This window comes from Haliotis cracherodii, unplaced genomic scaffold, assembly GCF_022045235.1.
Source record: "Haliotis cracherodii isolate W230 unplaced genomic scaffold, xgHalCrac1.p SCAF_8, whole genome shotgun sequence".
NCBI lineage: Eukaryota > Metazoa > Mollusca > Gastropoda > Lepetellida > Haliotidae > Haliotis > Haliotis cracherodii.
In genome coordinates, this window is record NW_027266341.1 from 54,873,433 (window position 1) to 54,888,188 (window position 14,756).

Sequence of the window (14,756 nt, forward strand, 5' to 3'; positions counted from 1 at the left end):
TTCCTGGGTTATAGCTTATGGTCGAAGGAGTGACCTACCTTTTGAGATTTCGCCCTGCTTCTTCCTGAAATTAAGTTATTGTGAACTATAAATCTAAATATGCTTTCAATCACGACTACTTCACATGGATTTAAGTTGCAAGTCAAGGGCCCAGATAACTTTCAATGTACAAAGGGATAACAAGGGGAAATAATTTATCTTATCTTAATACACTGTATATTATAGTAAACGCCATGTCACCCTATCATTATACACTGTATAATATAGTAAACGCCATTTCACCCTATCATTATACACTGTATACTATAGTAAACGCCATGTCACACTATCATTATACACTGTATACTATAGTAAACGCCATGTCACACTATCATTATACACTGTATACTATGGTAAACGCCATGTCACCCTATCATTATACACTGTATACTATAGTAAACGCCATGTCACACTATCATTATACACTGTATACTATAGTAAACGCCATGTCACACTATCATTATACACTGTATACTATAGTAAACGCCATGTCACACTATCATTATACACTGTATACTATAGTAAACGCCATGTCACCCTATCATTATCCTAAACATTATACTGTTCAATGCTATACCATTCAGTGAATGTGCTTAATATTAGTTTGTTAAACTTCGTATCACATATGTCATTCCTAAACTTTTTAATTATAGATTTAATAAATCCCGTACCATTACATATGTGAAGTGGATAACCACGCGCCACAACACTACTATCTTAAACAGTATGTTGTTAAATCTCATGTCACTAAACCATTATTCTATTTTACTGTACACTGTAAAATCTCATGTCACTAAACTACTATTCTAAAATGAAAACTGTTAAACCCCTACGTCTCTTATTTCTATTCTAAACATTAAACTGTTTAATCTCATGTCACTAATCTAATTTATTGCGTTGGAGTCATCAATTTTTTAATAAACATACAGCTGTATTTTACATCGCATAATAACATCACGTGCACACTATCTGAAATCATCAGCTGGTTATTGCATCTGTACACAACGTTTACTCTGCTGTCAGGCGGATAATCTTCTCCTGAGAGACACTACAAACTTTCACAAAACTCCTGAGAGGTATAGACAAAATAAGTATGCATCTTAAAACTCGCTGGAACATATTTGAGCTTTTGCAATACACTCGTTGAAATAAATACGATATCTAACATACTGTTAAGTCATCTATACATTCAAAACCATATACTGTTAATTTCCATGTCACTAAAATACTATCCTAAACTGTAAACTGTTAAACTCTGCGCCAGTCAGTCATTATCCGAAACACTATACTGAAACATCCCATGCCACTACACTACTACCCTAAACTGTATACTGTTAAACTGTGTACTAGTCAATCATTATCCCAAACACTATACTGAAACATCCCATACCACTACACAACTATCCTAAACTGTATACTGTTAAACTCTGTTCCAGTCAATCATTATCTGAAACATCCCATACAACTACACTACTATCCTAAACTGTATAATGTTAAACTCTGTTCCAGGAAATCATTATCCGAAACATCCCATACCACTACACAACTATCCTAAACTGTATACTTTTAAACCTCAGCCCTCTCAATCCAAAGCATAGAAATGTTTAACATTTGTCTTCTTAATTCGATCAATCATTCTACTAAAGAGAGACCGAATGTTTAATATTCTCGGGGAACTGGGGTTTCTTTCTAAAAAGACAACTCAGAAAGAGATAACCCAGAAAACTTGGGAATAATAGGTTGTTAAAAAAAATTAATTGGACATGCTGGATGTCTTAAAAAAAGGGGTTGTAAAAAACAGTTAACTTATTTGCATACGTTTCAAGCAAGGAACGAAAAGGCCAAAATCTCAGGTCCCAGTAGAATATTTAATGGTCGGTCCACAATAGATATCATCTATAAGTATATATGGAGAAACAACAGTTTGTGATAAACAGTATTCAGTGTCTTGTCGGTATATTACCATATACATTCAGCAACCTGAATAAATGGCAGCCTCTGCACCAAGCAGCACGACAAAAGGGATCATTTCGATTTTGTAATCGTAAATTTCCCTCATGTCGAGCAATATGTATAGCAGAAACTATTTCTACTAGGGATTACCAGCGATTGTAAACCCTGACATGAGGCGACATACCGCCGTCATGTACTGGAATGTTGCTGAGTGCAGCGTACGTAAAACAACAAACTGAACCCGAACTACAATATATAAGAACCGTTTAAAGGGCAAGTTCACACGGAAATGAACCTTTTTTTCTTGTACTTTTTCCACATTAAAAGTGTTAACATAGAAGTGTCATAGACAAAAATATAAAAACATCATATTTAATTCACATATTTTTTGCACTAAAACAATTTATATTTTTCACATTTACAAAGTGTTCTATTTCCATAACAAAAACACCATGGCTTATGTCCCTTGCAATATGACGTCATTGGTGCCAATTGATAAACATTATGACGTCATCATGCTTTGTTAGAGCCGCTTCACGTGGTGTAGGTACAGTTTTGTGATTCTAGCATCTCAGATGCCATCCAGAATTGTGTTATGCTGAGTCACCACTGCGCCGGAGTGTGTCGTAGACCATGTTGTTTTACCGCAAACTGGTCCTTGATATCTTTTGCGTTGAGATTAGACAGGGACCCAGTTGAATTGGCACCAATTACGTCATAATCTAAGGGGGATAACTCAGGCCTATTTCGCTCGTAAAACGAAGGCCTCATAACGGCATATCACTTTCACACTGTTGTGAGCTTCCTACTTTCACTGTGAAAAAAATGAGTGTATATTTTCAAACACAGATACTAACTAATTCTAAAATTGCGTTTTGTTTAGAAAAAGAAAGAAAGTGATTTTTGCGTGTACACTTCCCCTTTAACAACCGAAATTGTATAAATCTACGTACTCTTCATGCCCTGGCCATGGATACAAGTCAATCCGTTTGACCTCTCTCTGAAATAAATAAAACAAAACATTGACTATAATTTAACCAATTTCTCCATATTTTACAAAAGAATATTTTTACGGGGAAAACGCAAACAAAATGTTTTTTTTATTTTTTTCTATCAGACGCTTTGACATTCGAATTCTGAATCTCAAATGTCTCATGCCACACAACAGACAAGATTCATTAAGATATACGCTGCTGTGAAAATTGACCACAAAAGGTCAATAAAGTTTATAACCCTCTTTTCATGGGGGATGAAGCTTCAAGCCACATGCTAATCAAGGGGGTGAATTCGAAATTTGAACCACTTAATAACCGTAGTAATAACTTGACGCAAATGAACCACGACATGCGTGGAGAAACCGGCTTTCTTCTCCCTAGGGTAAGGAGGGTCTAACGGTTTCATTAGTGCCCCGGGCACCTGTCGGGCACACGTATACAATACACACAGTAAACTGCAATAGGTCGTTTACATTTGCAACAATAACGAGGAAATTATTTGAATATAATTCAACTATCTTACAGTCATGTATTCTGAATAAAGGACTTGAAGAGGTAATATCCCATGGTAGCAATGAGTAATAAAAAAATTATGTTCAGTAAAAAAAAACATATATGCAGTACATAGAAAGAACATAGTTGTTGTAGCGCACGAACAGTTTTAATGAGATAAAAGTGACTGGTAGTAAGCTAGAGTGTGCGTGTATGTTTTTATCCAAATGATGTATTACATTATATGCAACCAAAAACTAAATAACGAAAAAAATCAAACACAGCGAAACGAACACCATTGGTCCGGAGACTTTGTATTATAATTAACGGGACATTACCGTGTTCCCATGGTTCGTTATTCTGGTTTGCTTAGCTCGAATCGGAACAGTCCGAATTAACAGAGTGCATAAAATTAACATTATATGGACGATAGTCTTCAAAGTTCGCATTTTTACATCCGACACATGATCTTATTATATTCGGTTAATATGTCATATATAGTTAATGAGACAAAAAAGACTGGCGATTTGTGTGTGATTTTAACCAAATGAAGAGTGGCGAGGAGCTAAAGTATTATTTATGTGTCTGAAAGTACGCAGCTTCTATCAAACAAAAAGTACCTCGATGGACGTATATTTTCAGAAAGAGGTTTGTTCTTTTCATCATGTCTATCAAAACGAAACATTGACATTAATCATAAATTGTTAATTTCAAATGCGCCATCAAGACATTTACGGGTGACGTAGAATCCAAAGTCCAAATAATATAAAGCAGCTTTATGTATAAAGTAGATCTTCAACCTTCTGTAATACCTACATTCACAATACTGTAACATGGAATTCAAGTGTCATATTCTGTACAGTTCGGATTAAAGAGGTTTATGTTTTCATAGTCAGTCATGAGGTAACATTCAACATGTAGCATCCTTGTCTACCTCTGTTAATAATGTTTCTTGTTGTTGCACTATTTTGTGAGCATACTCGTGTGAACATAGATGAATACTAAGCCATAACACCAACAAAAAAACAAATTGAAAAAGACTTTTTTTTGGTCTTCATCTTCAGCAATGGGCGATTGGTTACTTCATCACAGTCTTTATGTAACAATGCATTGCCAACACATGCATATTTATGTCTTATATCGCCAAGCCTCTTCATTACAGTATTATTAATAATTTATGTCCATCGTATTTATATGACACGTTACCACCCAAAGTATTAACTATAAGTAGATATGAGATACGTAATAAGAACAATATGAATAAGCCACATGCACGAACAGCTACATACCAGCAATCATTTAACACCTTCTTCAATCTAACTATGGAATGAATTACCCCCTGAATACAGAAGTGCAACATCATTGTCAAATTTTAAACAGATGATTAAAACAACTATTGCAGCTCCACCATACTTCTCATCTGGCAACCGAAGAGCTTACAGTTTACATACACGTCCAATACACTCTTGCTGTTCCCTAAACGTAGATCTCTACAAAGTAAATTTATCTGATACTTTGCCCGGCTCTTGTGGAAAACCATGTGAAAACAACATACACTTCTTTCTTGAATGTCCCAGTTACACTATTCCCAGAAATATCATGTTGGCTAACATTATAACAGCTGGAACTACATGTACAATACAAAATCTTTTTATACGGTGATGTATCTCTAGCGGAAGGTCACAATAATCTCATTTTCAACAACGTTCCAAAATGAATACTGTCGACTAACCGATTCGAGTTAATCGTTTTCATTAATATAGAATATCGCTCTGCGACCACTTATTATTAATTACGACATTAGTGTATAAACTGCATGCATATATATGAATACAGGGGTATGTCGGCCTCTGTAAGCATAATGCATATGGGTATGTATATGGCTGTATGTTAATATATGTGTGTAAATTTGTTTATGTGTTATATGTATGTGTGAATATGTGGGTGTATGTATGTGCATGTGCTTGTGTATATGTGTGTGTGTGTTTATATATATATGGATACATATGTATGTGTGTACATGTATGTATATGTGTAGGTATGTACTGTGTGTACAGCTGTATGTGTGCATGTTTTTAGATGTATATGTGTATGTATGTGTAATTATATATGTAGGCTTGCATGTGTGTTTGTGCTTATGTATTTTTGTATGTATGTATATATACAAGTAAAATGTGTTCATATGTTCGTGAATGTTCTTGTTGCAAACATTATGTTAAAAAAACATGTTTATGTTTTTCAGGTGAATATATTTCTCTTTGTAACTTTGTAATATAATAATAATTTATAATAATATATTACAAAGTTACAAAGAGAAATATATTCACCTGAAGTAACATAAACATGTTTTTTTTAACATAATGTTTGCAAGGAGAACATTAACGAACATATGAACATATGAACACATTTTACTTGTATATCATCAGTGTCTGTACATATACATTAGGGAAAGGGCCACCTACATGTAAGTTGGATAACTTTTGCCCAATCCCGTTGACCATATATGTCAATAAAATATGTTTAAAACAAACAAACAATTAATTATTCTGGAGACAACATTGTATTTTGTTGTAAAAGGATGGTTGTTTTGCTTTACATAACATCGTGTAACATATCATCATCAAGAAAAATAGGAATAATGCAAATTAGAAAGAGGCAACTAGAAGACCATTATTTGTTGTTGTAGTGACTCTAAGTTACGAAATAGTTATTGCTTATACCATCTGGTCAGGGAAAAATATAACTAGTTTTGTATTCAAACACAGTTCCACCGCGCCATCACGATGCATAGGCCGAATAGTTATTACATAAATTGCTGGTTAGATTAATAAGAACCGATACACCATGATGCGTCATAGTCAGAGAAGAAAACAACTTTCATCAAAATACATTTTAAAGAAAAATGATGTTGCCAGTTTTTTCCAAGAACGTTTGTGGCGGTCATCTTGGATTTCAATATCGGTCATATTTTAAAATATAACTGTCTTTGATATTGTGACACATGGGCTTCATACATATCAAACGAAAGCTCCTTTTTGGCCGATATTTTCTTACATTAACTTCTTTCATATAATATAAGTATAACATTTATCAACGACGGATGTCTACTTCAAAAAAAGCCTTACAAATATGACGACATTTACGACAAAATGTACGACATATACGAATCATATATAAAAATTATGCATATGAAAACTTTCAAAGCAATATTTGTTATTTTACGGCATATACATATTATGTTTCTAATACTGCTATGAACACGTACACGAAATATATGTGTAAAAACGCGTTCAACGTTTATTAAGAGTGACATTGCGGGTATGTTGAGTTTTGATTGAGTGGTTTCAATGCCACGTCCTTCAGTAAAGCGTTGTTGCTTTAATCGTAATTAAATATTTTCTCCTTAAAACTCAGTATAAAGAAATATACAGGCCTCCGATCCCCTGCTAACGCCCATTCCCTGCTGGGTGTGAGGTAACTATATTATCAGACTCAACCACTTTCATGGAAGCTGATTTCATGACGGGGCAGCCATTGTCTCTTTAACGACACCGGTGATGGCATGGCGCCTCGTTAAGCTACAGTTAAACTTTACGACATTAACTGGCCGGGTATATAAGCCTGGCAACACAGAGACCAGGCACATCATCTCAGACAACATGAAGGTAAGAGAAACATGCCTAAATCACTTTTATCAATATCCTCTCTTTGCTTAGTATATGCTCAGGTGATTCTGGTGATATACATTGGTGATTCACGAATATTTGTCAGAAGAATATAGTCTTATACCGTGGTTTTTAGCAATATACAGTTGTATTACGTTCACACTTTCCTTATTATTTCACCAATGTTGAGAAAGGAAAGAAAATATTTCTGGTTCCAGTCTCGTATGCCTCATTTCCAGGTTTTAATACTCAAGGTGGGTAACTTTAGAAAGACTACTATGTAACGGCCATCATGATTGATGAAACTATAAATCATAATATGCATTTTTCTTTAACTTGTCATGTAAGGGATAGTCACGATCCGATAAATAAGTCATAAGCATGTAAGTGCCAGGCGAATTCTGCAAATCCGCGATCGCTGAAAGTTTTGCAGAAAATGTAACTTCCCGTAGAATTGCAGTACAATCGCGGAATTTGCCTTTTTTATCGATCAATACTCTGTTTCATTATTTTCAAGCTTTTGAATAGAATTTGGCAATCGAATGATGCCCAAACATTTAATATGCGATTCAAACATACACAATCTGAATCCTACAATAAAACAAAATTTGAAATAAATAATTCTCACTTTTAACGTTCTTGCGGTATTGTGACAACATAAACTATGATTATATGTAGCAATAACTATCAGCGGCACTATTCATATCTATTTGCATAATTATATGTGTAAATCCTGTATAAATGTTTAACCTAGTAATTACCAACCAATTTACCCGATTGTTACATTGGAAGGTGTTTACATACACTACTCAAAGAAGTCAAAGAAGACCCGATTCTTCCATATGCATAGCATGACAGATTAACTATAGCACTATGAACGAATCACGTGTTCTATAACAGTCTCTTCTTTGAAGTAGAATAGATACACCTGGAAAGCACCACTAACTACATACTTCAATATAAAACTGACGACATACATGTTTATGCTTACATAATTATCTAACGATATGTTTTGTTAGTGTTCCGTTACAATAGATGTTTGACAACCCTTTTATTTGCTGCTTGTGTCGCTTTGCATCATTTGACTGAACTAAAGTCTTAGAAATTGCACTTGAGAAACTGGCGACATATTTGTCTTCTTTCGCTAATGTTTCAGTATAAGTGATATGAGACATTTATCTTGTGAGACATGAAGATATTCCCAATGATAAATGGCAGTGTCGGAATTTATGATAATAGAGAAGGGCTGGTGATTTGTAGGTGTATAATAATTGTATATAATGATATGCTATTTCTCAGTGAAACTTTCATTAAGTCACGCTTAAAGAGAATGATCTCACAACTCTCTATCTTAACAACCTCGGTAAGAGATCTACAAACATATTGCACACTAGATTGAGACACAATAGTAGCACACTAAATTCCGACCTGTTTCGTGTTAATTTATCTGATACTATTTCCTGTAAATCCGAAGCTCCTTGTGAAAATTCATTCCAATTCTTCTTCGAATGTACCTTATATGATGATTTTAGGGAGACATTACTGACAGCTATCATTAATCTTTGAGGACAAAAAACTCTACATAGTATTCTTTTGGTGATCCAAACTTAGATGTATTCCTGAATACAAAAATATTCTTGTCTGTACACAAATTTATGGAAACGACAAACAGATTCATTAGCTAGCATATTATTGTTTCCAAACTGTTAATCATTAATATTGTTAAATCTATATTCAACACTAAAATGTAGAATATTAGCATTTGTATGAGATACACACTGTCATCACTTTCCAGCACATTGTACATATCCTTCATATGAGCACTGTGTATATATATTGCACTCTATGTTTCCACAATGTGAAGCTTCAACTGTAAATTGTTCATTTTCATTATGCAATATTGTGTATAACTGTATATAGGGAGAAGGCGATAATAAGTGCTGCACTTGTGCCCAATCCCTTTGTCTTTTTGGACAATAAAATATGTTTAATAATAATAAAACCTCGAATTAGTTATATCGCATAAAGTCTCCACATCAGAGACAAATATTAAACATGTAAGCTCATGCTATGGAAAAAACACTTTTTAGCATTTAACACTGAGCGTTTAAGTAACACGAAAAACAATGGAGCTATAAGAATATGGGCGAAACCGCATTATCAGTGGTTCATATTGGGAAAGGGAGGTCACTCTAATTTCAAACGGGAGCTATCTCCGTTGTTTTCGTATTTGCGAGTAATGGCGTCACCCACGCTGTACGTTGTTGGTCCAGCTATTAGAATGCCCATCATTTGTTTACGTAGTATATATTCTCAACAACAAGTGCGTTTAGTTTCGAATGTGGGCCCACCTCGAACTTTCGATTAGGCAAACGGAGTTAGCTTCCTTCTCGAACCACCGATAATGCGGTTTCGCCAGAATATGAACCATGTTAGGCTGCACTGATGATTTCCAAACAGTTTTCCAAATTTCCGTGTATGAGTAAATTCTTAACAACATGCTTTAAACGACGTCAGCTTCATTATCCTTTTTGTATTTTTCAGTGTCTCCCCGTCGCCGTCGTCGCTCTGTGCGTCGTTGCTGTCTCCAGCATGTCCTACAACAACAACTTTGGCTCTGTCGGACAGGTCGGCCATGTTGCCTCGGGTCTCAACGACTACGGCAAGGGGCAATATGGAGGCGCCGAGGGTCTTCGTCGTTACGGAAGCAAAAACAGCGCTGCCAATGCCAACAACAAAGCCGCCAACAACTACGCCGCCCACGGTAACAACTACCACAAGGCTGCTGATCAGGCCAGCGCTAAGGGGGACACCGCCTCCAACTACTACGGCCACAAGAACGCTGCTCACGCTGACAAAGCCTCCGGTGCTGCCGCTCAGGCCAACAAAGCCAATTATCACGATGCTGCCGCCGCAAACTACGCCAGGAAGGACGACGCCTCCAAAGCTTCTGCCAACAACGACTACGCCAACAAAAACTACTACCGAAAGGGGAACGTCTACAACACCGGAGTCCACTACGGCTTCGACAAGAAGTACAACAAGAACGCCGATGAGGACGGTGACTACGAAATTCTTGATGACAGCAGTGCCCACAACCTCGACGAATACCGTGATAAGAACAAGGCTTACAGCACCGCCAACAGTGACCACGCCGCCAAAAAATATGCTGCTGATCGCTCCCGTGCTCTGAAAGACAGCAAGTACAGTAAAGACGCTTACAAGGCCAAATACGGTAACGGTAAATACGGCTCTGCTGCTAGTCAAGCTGCCAAGAACGGTGCTGCCAACCACGGTTATGACAGTAAACTGAACGAGGCAGCCGGAAGCAACAAGTACTATACCGACGCCCACGATGCTGCCATCAACAAACATGACGACTTCACCGGCAAGAACGCCTACTACGATAGAAAGAACGCCGCTAATGCCGCTGCACAGGCTGCCCACAACGTTGCCGGATATGGAGGACTCGCTCATGGTGTCGCTGGTGTCGCTGGTTCTCTGGGTGTATCTGGAGTAGGATACGGCAAGGGCTACGGTAAGCAGTACGGTCAAGGATACAACAATGGCTACCTCGGACATGACGCACACAACAACAAATACTACGATGCTGGCGCCCACGGTAAACACGCAAACTACTATGACGGTGCCTCCAATGCCGCTCTCGCCAAAACCGGAGGATACGGATCCAAACTGGGTGAATCCAGCCGAAACAAGGACGACGCTGCCTATAAGAGAACCGGCTACAACAACGCACAAGCCAACGACTACTACAAGTCTGGAGCTGCTGTTGCCAACAACAACGCCTACAGAGTCAACAAGGATGGTGCCGCTGCCAACAACCACGGTTTCAGTCACGCCGGTGCCGACGCTGCCAGTCTCTATGACAACAAAGCCGCAGCTCACGACAATGCCAACTCTGCTTACGCCAAGGACAACTTCAGACGTAAGTACAACGAGGGTGCCAAGAAACACCATCTGGTCAAGAAGTTCCACCACCATTCTAAAGCCGACGGCAATAACTACGAGCGTCTCAACTACGACAAGAAGGACTACAAAGACAACTTCGGCCAGAACGCCGATGCCGCTCATGCCAACGCAAAGAAATACACTCAAAAACTGTACAAGAACGCCGCCAATGCTGCCGCCTCTAACAATGATAAGTATGCTGCCAACCACGCCAACAAAGCCTCCAACTACTACGATGCTGCTAATGCTGCCAACGGCAACGCCGCTAAGAAATCCAACTACTACAACAAAAACTCCGCTGCCTCTGCTGGTGCTGCCAACGCTGCTGCCAAGTCTTATTATGACAACCACAACAACGCTGCTGCTTCTAATGCCAAGAGTCTCAACGACTACTCACACAACCAGTACGGTAACAACGGCCACGCCTTCAACGCCGCCCACGGTGGTGCTGCTCACCATGCCGGTGCCGCCCACCACGACGCTCCCAGCTACGGTTACGGCGTCGGACAAGGAATTGGAGGAGCTGGAGTTGTCGGCCTTGGTCACGGTGTTGGAAGCTTCGGTAACGGCAATGGCGTCGGCGTCGGTAGAGGAGTTGTTGGCCTTGGTCACGGTGTTGGTGGATACGGTAATGGGATCGGCGTCGGTAGAGGAGTTGTCGGCCTTGGTCACGGTGTTGGTGGATACGGTAATGGAGTCGGACACGGAATAGGAGGAGCTGGACATGGAGTTGTCGGCCTTGGTCACGGTGTTGGTGGATACGGTAATGGGATCGGCGTCGGTAGAGGAGTTGCCGGCCTTGGAAACAGTGTTGGTGGATACGGCAATGGAGTCGGACACGGAATTGGAGCAGCTGGACATGGAGTTGTCGGCCTTGGACATGGCGTTGGTGGATTCGGTAACGGAGGTGTCGGCCTTGGGAGAGGCTTTGGTGTTGGTCAAGGTTACGGAGGTTACAACAAGTACCCATACTACGGGTAAACGGTCACATGTGGTTGACTATATTGAACACCATCCTCACCTCACAAATCATGTGGCCAGTGTGCTTGATATGAATGAAGAAGTTTGAATGCTTTTTTACCTCAAGTTTTATGTGTGTGTACCGTGTGTTTAATTGTTTTTTGTAACCAGAAAGGTACTACCACCAGATCTGATCAGAAAAAAAGAACCAATTAGATTTTCAAAACAAAATTACATTATATTGATATGAATAAGGGTCATTCGGAACCTGTTAAGTTTTTTTCTATATTGATTGCCGAAATAATTGTTCAAACAAGGCGGTATTTAAACACATTTCAGAAGACGTAAGCCATTTCCATGTATACATGTACAATGCCTTTCGAATAGGTTGTTTTGTTACTTTGTACTTTGTACCTCGTTTTTCTGTTGTATTGTGATTTATGTCTTACTTTTACCCAATCGTAAGAATAAATGTTGTCTGATAAATATGCTCTTCGTGTATTATATACAAATCATGAGAAACGGAGATACAATGCCGTGACTGAATGGAGTCTTACACCGCGGTCAGCACATGTCAGGGTGCTCTCAATCAGTTCCTGACCACCTTCGTGGTCTAGTGGTAGAGCGTCCACCCGGAGAGCGGAAAGTCCGGGGTTCGATACCCGGCCTCGTCATTCCAAAAGACGTTAAAAGATGGTACTTGTTGCTACCCTGTCTGGCGCTCGCCATTATGGGGCTTAAACATGGACTGGCCTGGTCGGCTCGGAGTCAGTATACTGTGTCAGAGTGGGGTATTCAAGTTAAACTGCGGCATGTCATCTCAGTAGGCTGGCACTAAAAATCGGTATTAGTCCGGATAGTACAAGCCGACACACACACATGCATGCACGTCGCAATATAAGTACAACAATCTTGGACGCGATGTTAAACCCCATTTCACCGCACCTCACCTCAATCAGTCCCTGAACAGACATCCGTTAAGAAGTTTGCGTGCGACACATTGTGTAAGCCAGGATATACCTCAGCATGTTCTTAAGTGAACATCCTGTCCGGGCCATTTTGGTCACCTGGTTCCCTTCGAGATCGTCTTTTGCGTCTAACGGGGTATTAGGAACTCGCTCTGTCTCTCCATTTATCACGGCATCAGAAACTAGTGTCTGTCACAAAGACAGGGACTACATGTTACTGCTCATCTGTTAGATCAGAGCAAAATTATTATTTCGGATTCTCCGTATTGTCGTTTCTGATCAGGAACAGACTACTTCATTGCAATTATATGTCTGCCAAATACATATGTATCCCTAGGATCAACTCTGCTAAAGGGGGACACGGGTGGCCCAGTCGTCTAAGGCGCCGCGATTCGATGTGCAGAGTTGCGTCCCTTGGGCACGCCGGAAACCTATGATTGTTGGTTCGAATCCCGGTTCTCCCCGATTATGTTTCTAGGTTTGTCAGCACGATACTGGTGTCAGCTCATGGGTTTCACCGAAGTGGTAAATGTCTAAGACCTGCATCACTTCGGGCTTTCCTCCCACATTAAGCTGACACGCCGTGATATAACTGGAATACTGTTAAAAGCGGCGTTAAGCCCAACTCACACTCACTCACTCTGCTAAAGACCATTAATATGTGACAATTATTCACTTTGATTTGAACACCCGGTGTCTAATCGACTAGGTGCAAGGATCCTATGCCATCAATCGCACGTGACACGTGTTCCCTGAGCCAGTCGTGCATACACTTTATTCCTTGGACCAATTCTGGTATGTTTGTCAATCATCGAAATATCACTAGTCATCAGAGTGAGTGAGTGAGTGAGTATGGTTTGACGCCCTTTTATCAATATTCAAGCAATATCACTGCGGGGAACAGCAGAAATGGGCTTCACACATTGTACCCATGTCGGGAATCGAACCCGGGGCTTTGGCGTGACGACCGAACGCTTTAACCGCAAGGCTCCAGGCCCACTAGGTCATAAGACCTATTGTGAGCTAACATGGTCCTAGTCTAGGAATAATACCTGTTCCTTTCATTCACTTTTTGCCAAATTATTCAAAACGCTAACAGGTCACGTAAATGTGTGTAATATAATAATCTAAACGTGTTTAGAATTTAAATTTTAAACCTGTTTCAATAAAGTGCATATGAGTGGACATTAAGTCAAATATTGATCAGAAGTATGCCACACAGTAAACTGCGTTTTTAACGAACATGCTTAAAACATCTTAACGGACATAACGAACCTTTTTTGGGTCTCGTCCATTTGCTGAATATATGCATATAACGAACTACGGTTATAACGAACTAAATTTAGAGGTCCCTTTGTGTTCGTTATGACCGTAGTTTATTGAAATTAGATGTGCAAATCAGATTCACAGGCACTTGTATAACGCATGCACCACCAGCACAGGAAATTGGTACATTAACATAAAAATGTACAAATACACTAAGCTAACTTAATGGTCTCTAGGAAAAATTGACATTTGTAGCACAGGTGGTAGGGTGACGAACTACAAACCAAGAGGTTACAAGTTATTATCCGGCTGAGTTTTTAAAATTGACGTGTTTATAAATATGTTTTTGCTGTATGACTAAACGTATTTCTGTTTTACAAGAAACGGAAGCTGACAATGAAAGTATATCTGAGTACTATATATGATAGACCCATAACTTGTTTTCAGTT

General features: G+C 39.0%; 2 protein-coding genes across 2 annotated transcripts in view; one reads left to right on the forward strand and one right to left on the reverse strand.

Annotated features, from left to right (window-relative positions):
- LOC139449954 (uncharacterized) overlaps window positions 1–14,756 on the reverse strand; it is an 82,271-nt gene that overhangs the window by 9,497 nt on the left and 58,018 nt on the right. The window contains exons 5-6 of the mRNA XM_071231568.1: window positions 2,946–2,992; window positions 39–64 (exon numbers count right to left, since the gene is read on the reverse strand). Coding sequence (XP_071087669.1) covers window positions 39–64; window positions 2,946–2,992 — 73 coding nt within the window. The remainder of the gene's footprint in view (window positions 1–38; window positions 65–2,945; window positions 2,993–14,756) is intronic.
- LOC139449582 (uncharacterized) lies at window positions 9,737–12,094 on the forward strand. The gene is made up of 2 exons (XM_071231041.1): window positions 9,737–11,660; window positions 11,901–12,094. Exons 1-2 carry the CDS (start codon window positions 9,737–9,739, stop codon window positions 12,092–12,094), a joined length of 2,118 nt encoding a protein of 705 aa, XP_071087142.1.

Bases quoted from the DNA above. Each gene is read 5' to 3' on its own strand.
- LOC139449582 (XM_071231041.1), top strand. From the start codon at position 9,737: ATGTCCTACAACAACAACTTTGGCTCTGTCGGACAGGTCGGCCATGTT. The intron at 11,661-11,900 runs GTGTTGGAAGCT...GCGTCGGTAGAG, and splicing joins AGTTGTCGGCCTTGGTCACG to GAGTTGCCGGCCTTGGAAAC.